The sequence below is a fragment of the Rana temporaria genome, chromosome 9 (genome assembly GCF_905171775.1).
Source record: "Rana temporaria chromosome 9, aRanTem1.1, whole genome shotgun sequence".
NCBI lineage: Eukaryota > Metazoa > Chordata > Amphibia > Anura > Ranidae > Rana > Rana temporaria.
Window position 1 is genome coordinate 174,057,105 of NC_053497.1, and position 19,885 is coordinate 174,076,989.

Consider the following 19,885-nt stretch of genomic DNA (forward strand, 5'->3'; position numbering starts at 1 on the left):
TAAACAGTTGTTTTCACAACCGAATGAAGTCTCTTCTATGAAAATCAGAAAACAAAAACCCAGCTTGCGGAATAATCTAAACAACGCCATCACAGGCGGACGCACAGCTGAGAAAGAAATCAATTTAGATTGTATCCTGTCTGTGTCAACAGGAAGAGCTGATAAGTGTGGATCAGACTATGCATGAAAATACATCCACAACTTTACATTGTGCTCGCAGCCGCCCGGCACAGTGGGGAAAACGGGGATAGGAAGTAAAGCCTCAGCGTTATCCACTTTGGCTTAATGAATAGGGAGTGAGGCGCTATCGCATGTGCAGTATGTAGACAAGGGTGGGCCAGGTAATCCTGGCAATAGATTTGTCGCTGATCTCACAATGTAGAGCATTTGAAGGCGAAGATTCACCTGGTTTTCAATAAATATATTTCTGTTGCATCCGGATAAAGAAAATGGCAAACAGGTGCTATTGTTATACTGTTATAGATCAAAAAATCCCAATGCTCAGGAAAAAAAATGGTTGACTTAAAGGGAACCTGTCATGTCAGCAATCATTAGTAAACTGCAAGCACCTGTCGTTCAACTGTCAAATTCCGAAACTTGGCCACTGAGGGTCTTCTTGTATCGGCATGCTGAATGAAGGTGGCTGTCACTTACCTGGTGGAGATCGAGATGGAGAGGGGGCTTCTCTTGCACCTCCTGTTCCGACACCCCTGATGACAGGGAGTGAGGGAGACAGAGTTGCACGAGGGCCTATGTAGTGGATGGCGCTGGTTGGGCCTTGGCAGGAACCAGGTGGCTGAAGAGCGCTGTGAGAACCGGAGCTCTGTATCGCTGGGTCAGCAGAAGAATGCGATATAATGTGTGTATATATATATATATATATATATATATATATATATATATATATATATACCCTCTATTGTAACCTATAATATATATAGTTATCGCATCAATGTATTAATGTGTGGTCCCTTGTTTGCTAGTCTAACCTATCAGGGGCTAGGCCTAATGCTATAATGCTAGTTATAAAGACTGACACATTTGCTTAGCACAAGAATTACATTTATTCCTTTAAAAATAGGAAACATATCCTAACAGGTATCAGATACAGTCTATAACAATAATAAAAATGAAAGATACTTAACACTCCTCTCGGTAGCCCTCACTGGCTGTGCTCAGATGTAAAAGAGAGCTCTATCATTCACAAACGTCCTGTTTTAAAGGACCTCATCCATACACCATTCAAACAACCTCCCATTGCCAGCCCGTCTACCGTTCGACCAATCGTTGCACTTCCATGATCCTCATCCTTGTTACTGATTGTCCTGCCATACCTGGCCTCTGGGGGCAGTATTGTCCATATAATCTCCAGTAGCTCGCTGGTCATTTTATCATTGCAACTATGTTGACAGTTGCTCTTCCCTTTTGTCTGCGGAGGTGCTAATCAAAGGATCTCGCAGACATTGCGGAGTCGGGTCTAACAGATTACATTCCTGAGGGGGGGGCATTTTGTCCCTCAGGACACTGAAAGCCTCAGCTTATCTGACCGTTGGGACTGGAAACAGACAGAAGAACAGGAAGTGAGGATTTCTTAGAAGAAATAAGGACATTTAAAAGCAAAATGGAAGGATGAGGTAAGTGATGGAGGACTGCACTGAGGTAAAGGAAGCTATTTAGGGAAAAAAATTACCTTTACAACCCCTTTAAATGTATTTAGTAAAAAAAACACCTCAATAACTCTTTATATCAATGAACTGTAATACTCTGCTTGTCAGCCATTCCAACTCTACCACCTTGCACAGTGCCATCTCAAAGAACTTTGGGAGTAGAGCACATGGATGCAGAGGCAGCTCTAGGCTTTGTGAGGCCTTAGGCAAAACTTGACATGGGGCCCCACTCACGGCCATTATGGGAAAAATAATTCAAGAGCCTCTTCCCGACAACCCTGGCCGGTGATTATGGGGGTCTTTAGACATGGGACTTATCGGAATCTGGAAGCCTCCTTTAACAAGGCGGTCCCCAGATCCTGCTCTTTAATAACTAAGGGGCGGGGGCCACCCGGTGATGTCACCTGGTGAACCTGCCCCCTTGTGACGTTATTGACTGAGGGCACGCTGGGTCATTGACGTCACAAGGGGTGGTGTCACCGATATTCACTGGTTGTTAGGGACGCTGGCGGCCCCGCTCCTGAGTCAGGGCTCTTAATGCTGCCTGAGTACAGCCGTGTTAAGGTCCCCTGTTCCTCAAAACTGGGGTAATGCATTGGGCAAGTTAGACGGCCGTGAGGCCCCTGTGAGTTCGAGGCCTTAGGCGACCTCACTATCACTATCCAAAAAACAGGTCCTTGACCAGGCTAAATTGCTTCAAAGGTGAGGTCAGGGACCAAGCTGTGCCATCTGTCAAGGATGATGGAAGCTCAAAAGTGGATTTTTTTTAAGGTAAACTGTATATGCATTTCAGCTAAGTATTTAGATGTTTTGATATAATTGTGCTCTAAGAGAAGCTTTTACTCTACTTTCCTTTGTCCTGATTTGATTGATAGGAAGCATATTTTATTGTATGGAATGCATTTACATCTCATTTGTGTGCTTCTGTTCCTTGACTCCTTGCACCGATATCAATGAAGTCTATCATCTCCTGTACAATATGTTGAAGGACACCGCTTCGGAGCCGTACCTCCTCTCCATCCTGCAGCACTTCCTTCTGATTCGCAACGACTATTACATCAGGTGAGGATTGTTAAATCTCCTTGCCTTCTCATCCTTTGTCCGGGCAAATAATAGGCATGTGACTAAACAAAGCTCCTTCCGAGGTGTCCTTGGTTCTCGTTCGAGAAGAAAGGAGACATTATGAAGATAACAGAACTGCTGTGTGACAATAAGATAGGCAGAAACACAACTTGTATGAAAAGAATGTCAACACAATACCCACAGTGGCAAAATCTTATATTTACGTCCTGAGATATATCGTACATAGGAGAATAATAAAAATAAAAAGGGCTAGGAGGTGGACATAAAATGGAGCTACAGGCTGATCTGCCTGCGTTGCAGGTATTGCCCATGATGCCCATTGGCATCGTCATAGTGGCCGCCAAGGTCTTTGCACTATTGTTTGTGTTTTTTCTCACTAGAATGGAGGGTGTGGGTTCTCGGGCCTACCATTAAGTCTAGGGGGAGGATGTGTGGCAATCGGGTTCCTTCCTCCCCTGAACCGGGTTGTCTCTCTCCGGGTGGCCCCTCATCTAGTACTTGGCTGGCTTTGACTGACCATGAGGAGAGGTACCTCTCTCAGGCCTTTTGGCTAGGTGAACCATGTTGAGCCTTGCCCCTATCAGGAGCCTCGTGCTCTGGGTGGTCAGTGTAAGATCCTTCGGGGGTGGGCATGAGACACACCCTTAAGTGCACTTTTTTATTTGTTTTTCACATGCACTTTTTGCATACACTTACTGTAGATGTTTTGTTGGTTGGTCGACTTCGGCTGACCATGAGAAGATGATTCTCTCTAAGGCCTTTTGGCTAGGTGGACCAAGTTGAGCCTTGCCCCTGTCAGGAGCTTTACATCCTGGGTGCCCTCCTTCGGGGGCTGGACATGAGACACACCCTTAGGTGCACTTTTTTATTTGTTTTTCACATGCACTTTTTGCATACACTTACTGTAGATGTTTTGTTGGTCGACTTCGGCTGACCATGAGAAAAGGATTCTCTCTAAGGCCTTTTGGCTAGGTGGACCAAGTTGAGCCTTGCCCCTCTCAGGAGCCTCACATCCCGGGTGCCCTCCTTCGGGGGCTGGACATGAGACACACCCTTAAGTCTACTTTTTTCTGTGTTTTTCACATGCACTTTTTATGTACACTTATGCCACGTACACATGACCAGATTTTCCGGCTCAAGCTTGGCTTGCATACACACGATCACACAAAAGTTCTCTGAACTTTCGACCGTCAAGAACGCGGTGACGTACAACACTACGACGAGCCGAGAAAATTAAGTCCATGCGTCGGATTGTTTCCAAGCATGTGTCGGAATTGCTACAGACGATCGGATTTTATAGGTAGAAAAATAGGTAGAAGAAAATGTTTTTTTTTATATATTTTTGGGGGATATTTATTATAGCAAAAAGTAAAAAATATTGATTTTTTTTTTTTAAATTGTCGCTCTATTTTTGTTTATAGCGCAAAAAATAAAAACCGCAGAGGTGATCAAATACCACCAAAAGAAAGTTCTTGTGGGAAAAAAAGGACGTCAATTTTGTTTGGGAGCCACGTCGCCCGACCGCGCAATTGTCAGTTAAAGCGACCCAGGGCCAAATCGCAAAAACTGCCCAGGTCCTTTACCTGCATAAAGGTCCAGGTCTTAAGTGGTTAAAGTGAAACTGCAACAAAAAATAAAAAAAAGGAAAAAAGTTTTGCATGGAATGCAAAGGATTAAAAAGTCGCATTGCTGCCTTTGTCCCTCCCTTACTTTCCTGGTGTTGGTAGTCATTGGGGAAGGAAGTGATAGATAAAACTCTCCAAGAGCAATTCAAACCTGAGAGAGGATCAATTCCTCCTCCACATCTCAAACTTGGCAAGAAAACAAAAAAGTATAGTTAACTTGTTCTCATCTTCCTCCATTACCAATGCATCTGTTAACTTGTTTGTGCTCTCTGGATTGGCCGCTCTTATTGCTGTTTTCTCTGGCTTGTTTTTCTTTGCATATATGACATGAAGATTGAATTTGCAATGCATTATGTTCATCAAGACTCACAATTCCCGCTGCGTATTTTTATTTTTTTTCCACCCGAAGGCCACGGTATCACGTGCTGGGAAATCAATAGGTCGTACTGTTGTTTTTTTACATCAATTTTGTTAACGTAAATAAAAGAAAATGAAAAAAATCACCTTGGCTTTATAATGACATTGAAGAACGTTATTGACAGCAATGTGATAAGCATGAAATGGATGTCAAGTATCTCTCATATAAATTGCATCAATATTTATAAGCGTGTCAGTAAGACATGAAGCCATGGAGGGAGGGAGGCGCTCTTAAAGGGCAACTTCATCCAAACAGCTAAGTACACAACTGAAAAACATAAACAAAAATTGCATTAAAACCCATCTCTGGAATGCATGCACAGTAACTAAAAATATGGGTGACCCTATGATACTGGGACATTGTCCAGGACACCACATGATTGAGGTCCAAGATGCAGGACTGTCCCCACAAATCAGGGACCGTTTGCATTCGTGAAAATAACTGTCGCCTTAGAAAAAAAAGACCATCAATATGTTTTCTCTTTGTAGATTGAGCCTAAAACTTCATGCAAATTGCCACAAGAGGGTGTACAGTGTGCAAGGAGTGTAATTAGCTGACAAAAGGGAGACATATGCCCAGATTCACAAAGCACTTACGCTGACGTAAGTGCTAATGTTCGCCGGCGTATGTGTGCGACAGACCCATGAACCAACATGCGCCTAAAAACAGGCTACACTCCGCCGACGTAGCTTGCACATGCCGGCGTAGGGTGGGCGCACATATGGGCTGGACGCATGGTGCTGCTCCCATTAATTAGCCATTCAAACATGCAAATGAGGGAAATATGCCGATTCACGAACGTGCGTGTGCCCGGCGTATTGCTACGCGAGATGCGCGTAAGTTGTACGTCCGGTGTAAAGTTATTCCCCATAAATGAGGTTCAACCCGGCAACAGACATGCACAGGTCTGCACCAGGGAACACAAGCCGGCGTGTTGGACGTGTGTCTGGCTGGGCATACGTTATGTTCACGGCGTACGCAATGATCCGGCGTAGCTTAGGCAGTTGTGCCGGCGTGGTTGTGAGCAGGCGCAGGGGGGTGCTGTGCATGCGTCCACGTCACGGCGCATGCACAGTTCATGTATACGTACCTGTCTGGCGCTCGGCCCATCATTTGTATGGTGTCACGCCTCATTTGCATGGGGTCACGCCCACTTCCACCTACGCCGGAGTGCGCCTTCGAAACCCACGCCACTCTGGCGCAGCGTTGGGAGCACTAGCTTGCTGAATGCAATGCTTGCCTCTCCGCGCTACGTTGGCGTGGCGTACGGTGTTTGCTCTATGGCGGCGTAATGTGCGCCTTGCTCTCTGTGAATCTGGGCCATAGGCGGTAGAGTTGGGCCAACCACAACCCCAGTTCTTTCACGCCAGAGCCCTCAAACATCGCAAAAGTTTGGAATCCGAACTGCATTGAAGTCTATGAGACCCAAGCTTAAAAAATCAAAAGTGTCCATTTTGAAGGCTTATATGTAAGTTATTGGCCATAAAAAGGATATGGGGACCCGGGTACTGCCCTGGGAGACATGTTAAGTCCTTTAAATATAGTGTCTGGGGGTCCCCTTAGTCTGCCTGTAAAGTGGTGCATCTGTACCATGTATAGAACCTGTGGCAGTAAAACTGATATTTATTAAAAAAAATGACATTAAAATTGCTGGCAATACATAAAATGTTAACAAATGGGGGTGTACAATGTACCCTATGCTCATTCACTTGGGGGTGGGCGGGATCTGGGGGCTCCATTGTTAAAGAGGGCTTACAGATTCCGATAAGCCCCACACCCGCAGACCCCCACAACCACCAGCCAGGGTTGTTTGGAAGAGGGCCATAGCCCTCCTGCCCCAAAGCACCCTACCCCATGTTGATGGCATGTGGCCTGGTATGGTTCAGGGGGGCACTCTTTTGTCCCCCATTTCCTGACCTGCCGGCTCAGATAAGGGTCTGGTATGGATTTGGTTGGATTCCACGCCGTTTTCTTTTCACGTTTTTTCTATTGTACAGGCACAGAAAAGGAGTGGGGGTGGGAATTAAAAAATAATGCTGTCTCCAGGCTAGTGCATGAGATATGTAAATAACCTGTCACTCACAGCAAGGGGGCGGAACAGACCAAGGTTTTTCTCTGTAAGTCCGTTTTATTTCACTGAAAAATAAGAGGATTGCTCAGAGCTGGAATAACTCTTTGTGGCAAGACTGGGCACAGATGATAGGAAATCTTATACTCTACATTGTGACATCAAAAAATAAATAAAATTCGACTTTAAGTCCATTTTCTTGTCACTTGGCGCTCTTGAAAGCAGTACTGAAGCAGGGTGGTGCAATGTTTTTGGGAAGCTATGTACAACTATGTCTACCCACTTTCAAGTTGGCCAAATTGCTTCCACTGTATAGTTTGGTCCCCTCAAGACCATGCCCCTAAATATGCATGTATTGCCCATGAAGCCCACTTAAGGGGTTGAGAGCAAGACTGCAATGTGGTGTGTCGGCGGCAGAGAACACACAGAGGCGGTAGAGTCCGTAGCAGCAGTTCTGTTGTTTGAAACGTAGACGACAGCTTCTGTAATGAGGAGGGGGAATGCAGCCGGGCTGCGACATTATGGCGGACACATCGGACACTTTTGACGCCATTTTGGGACCATTGTCTTTTATACAGCGATCAGTGTTCATTCCCTGACTTAGTTTGGGTAGGCGGTACACTTTGGTGGAGGTGGGTTAGCCACGCCCATGTGACCTTTGACCTCTGGGAACCCGCCTTCTGACCTTTGACCTCTGGGGGAGTTCCATGTTCTAATTCCTGAGTCCTAGCCTTATTCTTCAATTGGAAGATCAGTGATATAAAAATGCACCGATTAGGCCGCGTACACACGATCAGTTCATCCGATGAGAACGGTCCGAAGGACCGTTCTCATGGGTGAACCGATGAAGCTGACTGATGGTCTGATGTGCCTACACACCATCAGTTAAAAACCGATCGTGTCAGAACGCGGTGACATAAAACACAACGACGTGCAGAAAAAAAACGAAGTTCAATGCTTCCAAGCATGCGTCGACTTGACTCTGAGCATGCGCTGTTTTTTTTAACCGACGCTTTTGCATACTAACCATCGGTTTTGACCTATCGGTTATCAGTCCATCGGTTAAATTTTAAAGCAAGTTCTAAATTTTTAGACCGAAGGATAACTGACCGATGGGGCCCACACACGGTCCTTCAGTCCGTTTTCATCGGTTTTGACCAATCGTGTGTACGCGGCCTTACTGTGTAAATGACATTGGCAGTAAAGGAGTTAATCAGTAGGGGGCGCTGAAGTGGTTAAGTGTGTCCTAGGGAGTGATTCTAACGGTCTGGGGGATGGGCTAGCCTCCCGATGAGAGGGATCAGACAATCAGTGTCCTGTCACTAGGCAGAACAGGGAGATGTTGTGTTTACACAGGAACCTCCTCGTTCTTCAAGTCCATGACACGATTGCAGGCACCCAGTGGGACATCGAGCCCGCGGGGGCATGGTCACGGAGCTCGCGTGCATGGCGGCAAATTCAAAGTGACGTACAGCTACGTTACTTTGCGCAACCGTGACATTCTTGCCGACGTAAATGTACAGGAGGCGGTCGGCAAGCAGATAATCATTGCAGGAGGTGCCGGAACTCCGTTGCCCCACGTTCCTGCTGAAAAACAGCCTTGCTAGTAACTCAACAAAGGTTGATGTGATCCTGGGGCCATGGCCCAGGACACAGCATTGGCAAAACAGAGGGCCAAGATGCTGGACTGTCCCGGTAAATCCAGGACCGTTGACATCTATGCTTTGGATTATCTGGTTAGTGCTGATAGGCAGTAGAAGTCAGGCTATCGGCACTAAAAACCCTCATCCTCAGCTATATGTACATTTTTTTGAGGAAAATGTGAGTTTTTGTGTGTGTGTGTGTGTGTGTATGTATATGTGTGTATATATATATATATATATATATATATATATATATATATTTATTTATTTATACTTGAAGTCATTATCTGCATAAAGTGCACACATTTTTACACCTTTCTTGGTATGCTGCTTATTATCACTGTTCATGTAAATGACGCCTTAATTGCCATCGCTCAAAGGAAGTCAAATATTACCTAGGATTTGAGGTTCTCCATCGCACTCATAATGAAGACATCCTTCACTGACGTATGTCTATTTATATCGGCTCCGAAGCAGCTGAAACAGACTTAGGTCCCCGTTCCACATTATTCACATCACACAGGCTCCTAACGCCGGCTGGAAAAGTATCTTTCATCCCTCCAAGACGTGTGCCGAGATAACAAAAGGGACAGATGTGAATTTTGAATATTCAAATACAGTCATCTGTAGATGCTGCATTGTGCGCAACCATCACCATTTTTCTTCTCCCTCCCATAAAAAAAATGAATTTCCAGCCCCAAGTGTCTGTTCCTCCTGACTATTGTTATTTTTTTTTATTATTCGCCAGCTGACGGCGAAAAAAACGCTTTTATTGCCGTAGCCTGTATGCTGAGCGTATCTCCTCCCGAAAAAAACAAAACCATAGGCCCTTGCATTGTCTTGAATGGATCCTCCAAAACGGGATGATTAGATGAAGGACTATAATTTGACTTGACATAGTTTTACACACGTGCAAAAAAAGAAAAAATTCTGTCTGAAAATGAGACTGAAATATCTTTTTAGAGGAAAGACGGAAGGGAATGTCTATCTTTTCCATTGCAATGAGCAATATTGGTACTATTTATTACATCCAATACAAGGACTGTTGTTATAGTAGAGGCCTTAGTGGGTTTAACCCCCTGGAGCCGGAGCCTCCCAGCCCTTTAAGGGGTTTAGGGCAGTGGCGGCTGGTGCTCAAATTTTTTGGGGGGCGCAAGCGGGAAAAATAAAAATTGCAGCCTCACTGTGCCAGTCAAATGCAGCCACTGTGCCATCAATTGTCACCACTGTGCCATGCCATCAAACGCAGTCACTGTGCCATGCCATCAAACGCAGTCACTGTGCCATGCCATCAAACGCAGTCACTGTGCCATGCCATCAAACACAGCCACTGTGCCATCAATTGTCACCACTGTGCCATGCCATCAAACACAGCCACTGTGCCATAAATTGTCACCACTGTGCCATGCCATCAAACGCAGCCACTTTGCAATCAATTATCACCACTGTGCCATGCCATCAAACGCAGTCACTGTGTCGTGCCATCAAACGCAGTCACTGTGCCATCAATTGTCACCACTGTTCCATGCCATCAAACGCAGTCACTGTGCCATGCCATCAAACACAGCTACTGTGCCATGCCATCAAACACAGCCACTGTGCCATCAATTGTCACCACTGTGCCATGCCATCAAACACAGCCACTGTACCATCAATTGTCACCACTGTGCCATGCCATCAAATGCAGCCACTGTGCTCCTCAATTGTCACCACTGTGCCCTTTAATTGTCGCCACTGTGCCCATTGTTGCCACTGTGCATGTCACTGTGTCCTTTAATTGTTGCCACTGTGCCCATTGTCACCACTGTGCCCTTTGTCGCCTCTGTGCCCATTGTCGCGGCTGTGCCCTGTAAAATGCACTTACCTTACTCCTTCCACATCCCTCGATGTCTTCTCCCACCTTGGTGACGCTTCAGCCAGTCAGGTTACCGATAACCAGAATTGGGGAACCTGATTGGCTGAGACGGCCGTCAGTCTTATCCAAGGAACGCACCTCCCGTGCGTCCCGAGGATAAGACATCCGGGAGCCGAGGGCTGTACTTGGAAAGCCTATCAGAGCCGTTGGCTCTGATAGGCACTTCCGCACAGCCAACCAGCTGCCGTTATTCAGGTGGCCGGCGCTCAAGTTCCGGCCATCTCTGAATAGACCAGCGGCAGCTGGCAACAATAACATACATTCATGCAATGCATGAATGTATGTTATTAGACTTGGTGGCGGGCGAGAGCCAGAGGGGGCGGCGCTCCAGCGCCCTCTATGGACAAACCGCCACTGGTTTAGGGTACTGGAAGGCGGGACTGGAGTTTATGATCATGTGACCGCCGTGATTGACTGTTATAGCATTCACAGGTTCGGAAAGCCACAGGTAGCAATTGTGTTTGGAGCGTGCAGGGCGTGCGCTCTCAGCTGCATTGACACTAATGAACTGGTGAACTGAACTATTTGCAACCCAACACCACAGCACACTACAATGCAAATTCGTTGTGTGGTGGTGCACTGCTTTGTTTAACAAAAATGTGACCTGATGAGGCCTGGAGGTCCAACACCATTTAGCAAATCTTTTAAGTGGTCAGCAAGGGTAGAATTCTGACCACCACTGTAAAGGGGAACATTTTTTGCATTGCCTGTGACAAATTTATTTTAGCAGGTGTTGCCTGAGATCTGAAAATTATTTCAAGGGTTCCTCTGGGGTAAAAAGATTTGAAAAAGGCAGCCTTTTATACTTTGTTTAAATGAACCTTAATACACAATAGGACATTACACCTTATAGCAGTGGTTCTCAACCTTCTAGTGCCGTGACCCCTTGATAACATTTCCCAAGTTGTGGGGACCCCTAACAGTGAAATTATTTTCATAGCGTGGGTTGAAAGCACCCAAGGCAAGACAAGTAATGTGCGTCCCTAACCCGCGGACATTTAGCGTTCCCTGAGTGCTTTCCACGCCTACAGTATTAAAACCCCTTATGGTACATTTTAGGATGTACCACTCTTTGTTCAACTGTTCTTTCCCTTTTATCTCTCTCTATCCTAATTCCTTGTTTTTTCCCCCATCCCTCCCACTAACTGTCTTTCTAGCTCTCTCTTTTTTTTCCCCTTTCTCTCCCTTTTTCTTCGTTTCTTTTTCATTTCCCCTCCTGGGAGAACAGTTCGGGCTTCAGGAACAGCCCAGGATTTGGTGACCCCTGGCAAATCATCATTTGACCCCCGAGGGGGTCCCGACCCCCGGGTTGAGAACCACTGCCTTATTGACATGTGCGTTCCCGTTGGTAACTAATGTATTTTCGTACGAATTTGTTTGTTTTCGTACATTCGTATCAATTCGAACATCCGAAAAGCTGAAAGACCCAAAATACGAAAATTACGGAATTGAGAATAAGCAAAATAACGAACAAGCGGAAATACGAACGTATGATTGGACCATCTTGCTAAAATGCGAAACACCGAAAAAGCAAAAGAACGAAAATTACATCTATAACCAACGATTTGCATTCCGTATTTTAAATCCTTTGTCTGTTCGTATTTTCATTCGTCTGTTCGTATTTTCATTTGTGTGTTTTGTAAATCCGTTTCTTTGTCTGTTCGTAAATTTGGGTACTTGTATCGTTCTTTGGAATGGGCACAGGGCAGTGTAGTTAGTGAGTGATTACTTAAAGTTCACCCGAAAAGTACATTTTTAACCTTAGATTGATGCTCATTTTGTCAAGGGGAATCGGCTAGTTTTTTTTAAATCTAAGCAGTACTTACCGTTTTAGAGAGCGATCTTCTCCGCCGCTTCCGGGTATGGGCTGCGGGACTGGGCATTCCTATTTGATTGTCAGTCATCCGACAGTCGCATCTATCGCGTCACGATTTTCCAAAAGTAGCCGAACGTCGGTGCGCAGGCCCTGTATAGAGCCGCGCCGACGTTCGGCTTCTTTCGGCTACTCGTGACGCGATAGATGCGACCGTCGGAAGCCTGTCAATCAAATAGGAACGCCCAGTCCCGCAGCCCATACCCGGAAGCGGCGGAGAAGATCGCTCTCTAAAACGGTAAGTACTGCTTCGTTTTTAAAAAAAACTACCGATTCCCGTTCACAAAATGAGCCTCAATCTAATGTTAAAATTTTTTTTTAGGGTGAACTCCCGCTTTAATATCTTCGCCAATCAGCTTATCTATTTTGTGCCGAGTGACATTGGACAGTGTAAAGCCTCGTACACACGATCGGACTTCAAACAAACGTTTCCGTGGATTTTTGTCTGAAGGGAGTTGGCCGGACTTTTGAAACCAAAAAAGTTTGTCCGATGGAGCGTACACACGGTCGGATTTTTTGGAAAAAGCTAATTTTGACGTTAGTTGGCAAAAAGTCCGACCGTGTGTACAGGGGGTTAAGAGAAAGTCTCTCTTAATATGGATTAGCCGCGTGTTGCGATGTATTTACGAAAGTACAAAATTACGAATCCATTAAACGAAAATGATTATGTAACAAAATTACGAATTTCGAATCAACGAAAATAAATTAGACAGAATTACGAATCATTCGGTATAAACAAAAATAAAACTGTTAAGAAAATACGAACGGGTCCGAATAGGAAAACTTGCGTCTTACGAAATACGAACGGGTCCGAAAAGGAAAACTTGCGTCTTACGAAATATGAACGGGTCCGAATAGGAAAACTTGCGTCTTACGAAATATGAACGGGTCCGAATAGGAAAACTTGCTTCTTACGAAATTACGAACGGGTCCGAATAGGAAAACTTGCTTCTTACTAACTTGCTTCTTACTAAATTACGAACAGGTCCGAATAGGAAAACTTGCGTCTTATGAAATTACGAATCTTTACGAATCTACGGAACGAGACGAAACGGAACCAAAAAATTTTTGTTGTGCACATGTCTACTGCCTTATAGTATTTTTGCTTAACGTTAATTTCTTCTTCTTTGGTTTACCATTAGACCTCAGTACTACAAGGTGCTCGATGAGTGCGTCGGCCAGGTTGTATTGCAATGTGGAGGAATGGATCCCGACTTCAAGTACAAAGGGAGGCTGGATGTGGATTTTTCTCCTTTAATAGGTGAGTGACCAAAAAAAAAAAAGCCTTAACTCAAATAATATTGAAGATCCCATGCATTTTAATTTTGCGGTTCAGTTGTGTTAAATAAAACGTCTATTTTTTGAATCACCTGATTCTATGCAGTCCAATGTCCCACTCCTACTTGCAAATCATGTGTTTGGACCTCCCGAGATTTGCACTTAAAACGTCAAGTCCCAACATGCATCTAGCTGGCAGGATGAGCGAAGACTGGGAGCCAGATACTGGGAAATTTTTGGCTGCCAAGTTTCAGATAAATTAATTCTTGCACTCAAAATGGAGGTAACGCGCACCTGACATTTAAATATGCAATTTGCACGAATTGGTAGGGGACTTGTCAGCGTTACCAAATTTTTAGTATTTAAAATATGAATATTTAACTAACATTCTTTTAAAAAAAAATGTAATACTACTTTTTTTTTCTTATCGTGGATTTTAAATAAATAAATATAAATCCAAATATACCAGTCTGCCCTAACGTTACCACCACTGAAAGGTAAAGAAAATAACATTATTTATCTCATGACAATGGCAACTGGACCGACCCTGAATGGACTGTGTCACGGGGGGAAGATTTACTAAAACTGGAGAGTGCAAAATCTGGTGCAGCTTTGCATAGAAACCAATCAGCTTTCAGGTTTTATTGTCAAAGCTTAATTGAACAGGCTGAAGCTAGAAGCTGATTGGCTCCCATGCACAGCTCCACCCGATTTTGAGTGCTCCAGTGTCATGGATATGCAATAAAGTCTGGCAGCTTACCTGATCTCCATGTGTTCATTAGAGACCTGTCCCTCCTTCTGACTGTCTTTTATCACCTTCCTCCCTGTATTGCTCCACCCTAGGCCATCCCAGGAAGCCTATATCAACCACTGCACTGCTAGTCTGCTTTGCTGTTCAACCTTGTTGTTAGCTTTAGTTCCTGTCTGCAGTGTACTACGATTATCTTCCTGTGTACCGTTTTTGGCTCGTCCCTGACTTCTCCTGTTTGCCTGTGATCCTGACCTTTTGCCTGCTCCTCGGTTACCCTTGTCTGCCTGTTGCCCTAACCTCGGCTTACCCATCACTACCGCTTGTCCTGCTTGCTGCTTCCCCTCTCTCCCTACGGGGCGTGACCTAGGGGATTCCAGGGGTCTAGACCTGGATCCAGCTGCGGCGAAGGCCATCCTCACCACTAGAGGCTCTGGTGAACACAAAGCTGGGACTTAGACTCCACGCCCTGGGCGATCTTGGGTTCACGCTTCCTCTCTAATCGCAGCAGTCTGTCATAGGTTTCACTACCCTGTGGTGCATCCCTGACCCCAACAGGGTGCACTTGTCACCTGGCCACAGGTGACCTGACATCCAGTTTTTTAGTAAATCTCCCCCACAGGGTCAGAAGATCTAGAAGGCACAATGATCAGCACAATAGAGCAGAGAAAATATGGCTGCCCCAAATACACAGCCATTGATGGAGCCTGCATATAAACAATAAAAAAAAAGTGATCCTTCCACTTTGACCAGGGGAGTAGAAAATGCCCTGTCATCAGTACCCCATCATCGGTATTAATGGGATTGGTATTTGGGTATATATATATATATATATATACTAAACTGGTTTAAAGGCACTCAACGTTTCAAAGTTTAGTCCATCTTTCTCAAGACCACCTTGCAAGACCTGTGAGTGCCTCAGGAGAGTCAGGACACTCTCTACGTTGCAGATAGAGAAAGGAGCTGTGTGTTAGTGGGCGTCTTGACTCTCCTGTAGTCCAAGGGAGGGGGCGAGCACTCCACTCCACACCAGGGAGAAAGCCTTGCATTACTGTGTGTAGTTACAGACAGAAGGACAAGAAGTGAGGATTTCTCAGAAGAAATAAGGGCATTTAAAAGCAAAATCAAAGGATGAGGTAAGTGAAGGAGGACTGCACTAAGGGAAAGGAAGCTATTTAGGAAAAGATTTACCTTTACGACCGATTTAAATAAATATTGAAGTTTAATATTTCAGACAGTTGTACACTTTTTTGAACCTATAGTCCCATTTCTAGTAGGGTGTATATTTTGTCCACTACAACTACAAGGGATGTGGCTATAGTAAGCACATATCCGGAATATGAAATGTTAGGTTTGCATATTCTATAACATTGACTAATATATTTTGTTAGGTAACCAGATAAATTTACGTTTTTTTTTTTCCTTCCTTTTACACATGTATATCTTAAAAAATGTTTTCCCTAAATAGCTTCCTTTACCTTAGTGCAGTCCTCCTTCACTTACCTCATCCTTCCATTTTGATTTTAAATGTCCTTATTTCTTCTGAGAAATCCTCACTTCCTGTTTTTCTGTCTGTAACTCAACACCGTAATGCGAGGCTTTCTCCCTGGTGTGGAGAAAGCCTCTTGAGGGGGGAGGTGGCGAGCAGGAGTGTCAGGACACTCTCTACTTTGCAGATAGAGATAGGAGCTGTGTGTTAGTGGGCGTCCTGACACTCCTGCTCGCCCCCTCAAGAGGCTTTCTCCACACCAGGAAGAAAGCCTTACATTACGGTGTTGAGTTACAGACAGAAGAACAGGAAGTGAGGATTTCTCAGAAGAAATAAGGACATTTTAAAAGCAAAATGGAAGGATGAGGTAAGTGAAGGAGGACTGCAAGGATGGGGAAGCTATTTTGGGAAAAATGTTTTTTCCTTTACAACCCCTTTAAGACCTAAATCTGCATATAGGAAAATAATCTTTGCAACATCCAATTCGCTTCATCTGTTTTCCAGTGCAGGTTATAAAACAATAATGACACTCAATTCACACAATTCTAAGCACATTAATAAATGGCGTTAATCATAGCAATGTCTCTCTCTTTCTCAATAGACTCATTGGTTGACAAGGCCAAGGTGGAAGAGAGTGAGCAGAAAGCCACCGAGTTCTCCAAGAAGGTGAGGTGATAAATCTTGGTCCACTGATGCACAGAACATTGGTTTCCTATGATCGGGACACTTTAAGACTTTTTTTTTCTTCCCGGTTGTAGACGGCTATTGATTTGATGCTCTGGTCAATGTCTCGCAGCCTTTTAATGTGATCCTTGTCAGTAACACGAAGGTCAATATTGATGTATCGGGTCGGAATCTTGAAGGAATGAATCCTATTTATTTAACTCAAATATCCTCCTCCAAGCATAACTATCAGGAGACGTTTCTATGAATTATATATAGATAAGCCATGATTGTCTACACCAGTGACAGCAAACCTTGGCACCCCAGATATTTTGGACCTACATCTCCCATGATGCTCCACTACACTGCAGAGTTAATGAGCATCATGTAAAGTGTAGTTCCAAAACATCTGGAGTGCCAAGGTTTGCCACCACTGGTCTACACCATTGTAATGCCATCCCATTTAAAAAAAAAAATAAAATGTATTTATTTTTACGAGAACCACCATTCTTTTACTCATGGTGTTTCAGGTTCTGGGTGATGACAATGGGAGGTTCTGTGCTTGATGGGAAATGTTATTGTCCCCACCGTGAGGGCATTCATGGTAGTTCCTTACAGGGGGTCAACCTTTGATGGTTTAAGATGGGATATAGTATAAGTATAGGATATCAGGGTTTGTTCTATATATATGTAGCGCTACCCCCTCAGGAGCCGCTGGTTAGATTTTGGGATCTACTCTCATTAACTGTTTCACCCCCTTTAACTGGCTCGAACCCGCCCTTGGCACACCAGATGAATGCAAGAGTATTGTGGCCCCTATTTGGTTGAGGCCACAATAGCACACATACACATGCAATGGTAATACAATAATATTGTTTCCTTTTTCCTGTTGGCTCCCAGGAGTAAACACACGGCACACAATTAGTATATTCAAACCAAAGAATAACTTTACTTTGCTTGTGGTAAAGAAGAAAAATGTTTGAATAGCATATTGATTAATCACAGGTATTATCACACAATGACTCTGCAAGGGCCCTTGCGAGAGTCAGCGAACAGCAAAATAAATATTTAAACAGAATAAACTCCATAATAAACTTTTAGTAGTCTATGCTCGCGAGCTCCCCTAGTGGGCAGTCCTGCAGAACAGCTAATGTAGAACTCTTTGCCAGGCCTGGCTCAAACAGCTCTCAAATGTCCCCCTAAGAACAAAGTCTACGTTGCAGCCGTTTTTGCACTTTTAAACTGTAATCCAAAAGGGTTAAAGAGGGAATGAACTCAGTCAAACAGGGTGTGGCAATGCTGGTGAACTGATCTCTAATCAGCGTCAGTCAAACTCTGTGGGTATAACTCCCAACTTATTAGGCCTTTCTGACAAACACGTGGCTCCGATTTATGAGGTAACACAAATTTATCAGCTGAAGTGAGGTTTGAGCATGTGCCCTCTCACCCGGACAGGCCCGATCCGCCAGAGTGCTTCACAAGGTGCGCCGATCGGTCACTGCTCCGCAACACACGGTCACCGGCATCAGACTCCCCACTGTTTCGATCGTCAGCTGGTGAGCTTCTCCGGTCTCCTGGAACACAAGCTGGGCACTTTTAGTCTTGCTTCCCTCCGGATGGTTAATCTTCCGGTGGATCCAGGCTCAGGCTTCAGGCCTAGCAGCACGGCTGTGCTGTTTCTCCACAGCTCCGCAGAGGAGAAGGTGCAGGTCCCGAGAGAGCGAAGTCAGCTCCTCCTTCCCTTTAAGTAACCTCCCCCATAAGTCTGTGCGGAGGTGTCATGTGCTCAAAGAAGGCAGAGCATTGTGGGAAATGTAGTCTCTTTCTACTAAGTGTCAATGGAGTCCATATCTCCCGGTACTTCCGATCCCACAATGCATGGCTTCAAAAAAAAGACATGAACATATATATACAAATATAACTAGAACTCCAGTGGGGATTCAGGCTATCGTAGTCCAGGTTAGTGAGACCCCGCTACATATATATATATATATATATATATATATATATATATATATATATATATATATATATGTATATGTATGTGTGTGTGTGTGTATATAATATATATTAATATATATATATATATATATATATACACACACACACACACATGTGTGTGTGTGTGTATATAGTATATGGTGTATATATACTGTATGTATATAATCCAAAATGAAGAAGGTACTGGGATTGAAGTGCAAAAAAGAAAAATTCAATGAACTGAAAACATAGGAATGACAGTTTCGGGAGTCCCCACTCTTCCTCAAGTTCACAACTGTCATTTCTATGGTATCTTCGTGTAACACAATGAACTGACAACATAGGAAAGACAGTTGTGAACTTGAGGAAGGGTGGGGACTCCCCAAACTGTCATTCCTAGGTTATCTTCATGTAACACAATGAACTGAAAACCTAAGAATAACAGTTGTGAACTGGAGGAAGGGTAGGAACTCATGAAACTGTCGTTCCTATGTTATCTTCATGTAATAAGAAGAACTGAAAACCTAGGAATGCCAGTTTCGGGAGTCCCCACTCTTTCGCAAGTTCATAACTGTCATATTTATGGTATCTTCATGTAACACAATGAACTGACAACATAGGAATACCAGTTGTGAACTTGAGGAAGGGTGGGAGCTCCTGAAACTGTTGTTTCTTTATCTTCATGTAATAAGAAGAACTGAAAATGTAGGAGTCCCCATTCTTCCTCAAGTTTACAACTATCAGGGCGGGGACTCCCGAAACTGTTTTTCCTAGGTTATCTTCATGTAACACAATGAACTGACAATAAAGGAAAGACAGTTGTGAACTTGAGGAAGGGTGGGCAGTCACAAAACTGTCATTCCTAGGTTATCTTCATGTAGCACAATGAACTGACAACATAGAAAAGACAGTTGTGAACTTGAGGAAGGGCGGGAACTCCTGAAACTGTCGTTCCTAAGTTACTGTATCTTCATGTAATAAGAAGAACTGAAAACATAGGAATGGCAGTTGTGAACTTGAGGAAGGGCGGCCACTCCCAAAACTGTCATTCCTATTTAATCTTCATGTAACACAATGAACTGACAACCTAGGAAAGACAGTTAGGAACTTAAGGAAGGGGATGTTATCTTCATGTAACACAATGAACTAAAAACATAGGAATACCAGCTGTGAACTTGAGGAAGGGCGGGCACTCCCAAAACTGTCATTCCTAGGCAGTGCCGGTCCTGACCTCCCTGGGGCCCTAAGCAAAATTACGTGTCACATTAAAGTTGAGAAGCGGGGGGAAGGGGTGTTTTGCTGTCAAGAAATTACATCTTACATTAAAGCGGGAGTTCACCCATTTATTAATTTTTTTTTTCTCCCCTTAGCTTCCTGCTTGTTCGGTCTAGGGGAATCGGCTATTTGTATTAAAATATGAGCAGTACTTACCCGT

At 44.2% G+C, this 19,885-nt stretch overlaps 1 protein-coding gene across 3 annotated transcripts in view; it reads left to right on the forward strand.

The window, feature by feature from the left end:
* Positions 1-19,885, forward strand: part of DIAPH2 (diaphanous related formin 2) — a 1,333,979-nt gene that overhangs the window by 415,826 nt on the left and 898,268 nt on the right. For all 3 annotated transcript variants that reach the window (XM_040325027.1, XM_040325028.1, XM_040325029.1), the window contains 3 exons: positions 2,613-2,729; positions 13,435-13,553; positions 16,409-16,473. In XM_040325027.1, the coding sequence (XP_040180961.1) occupies positions 2,613-2,729; positions 13,435-13,553; positions 16,409-16,473 (301 nt within the window). The remainder of the gene's footprint in view (positions 1-2,612; positions 2,730-13,434; positions 13,554-16,408; positions 16,474-19,885) is intronic.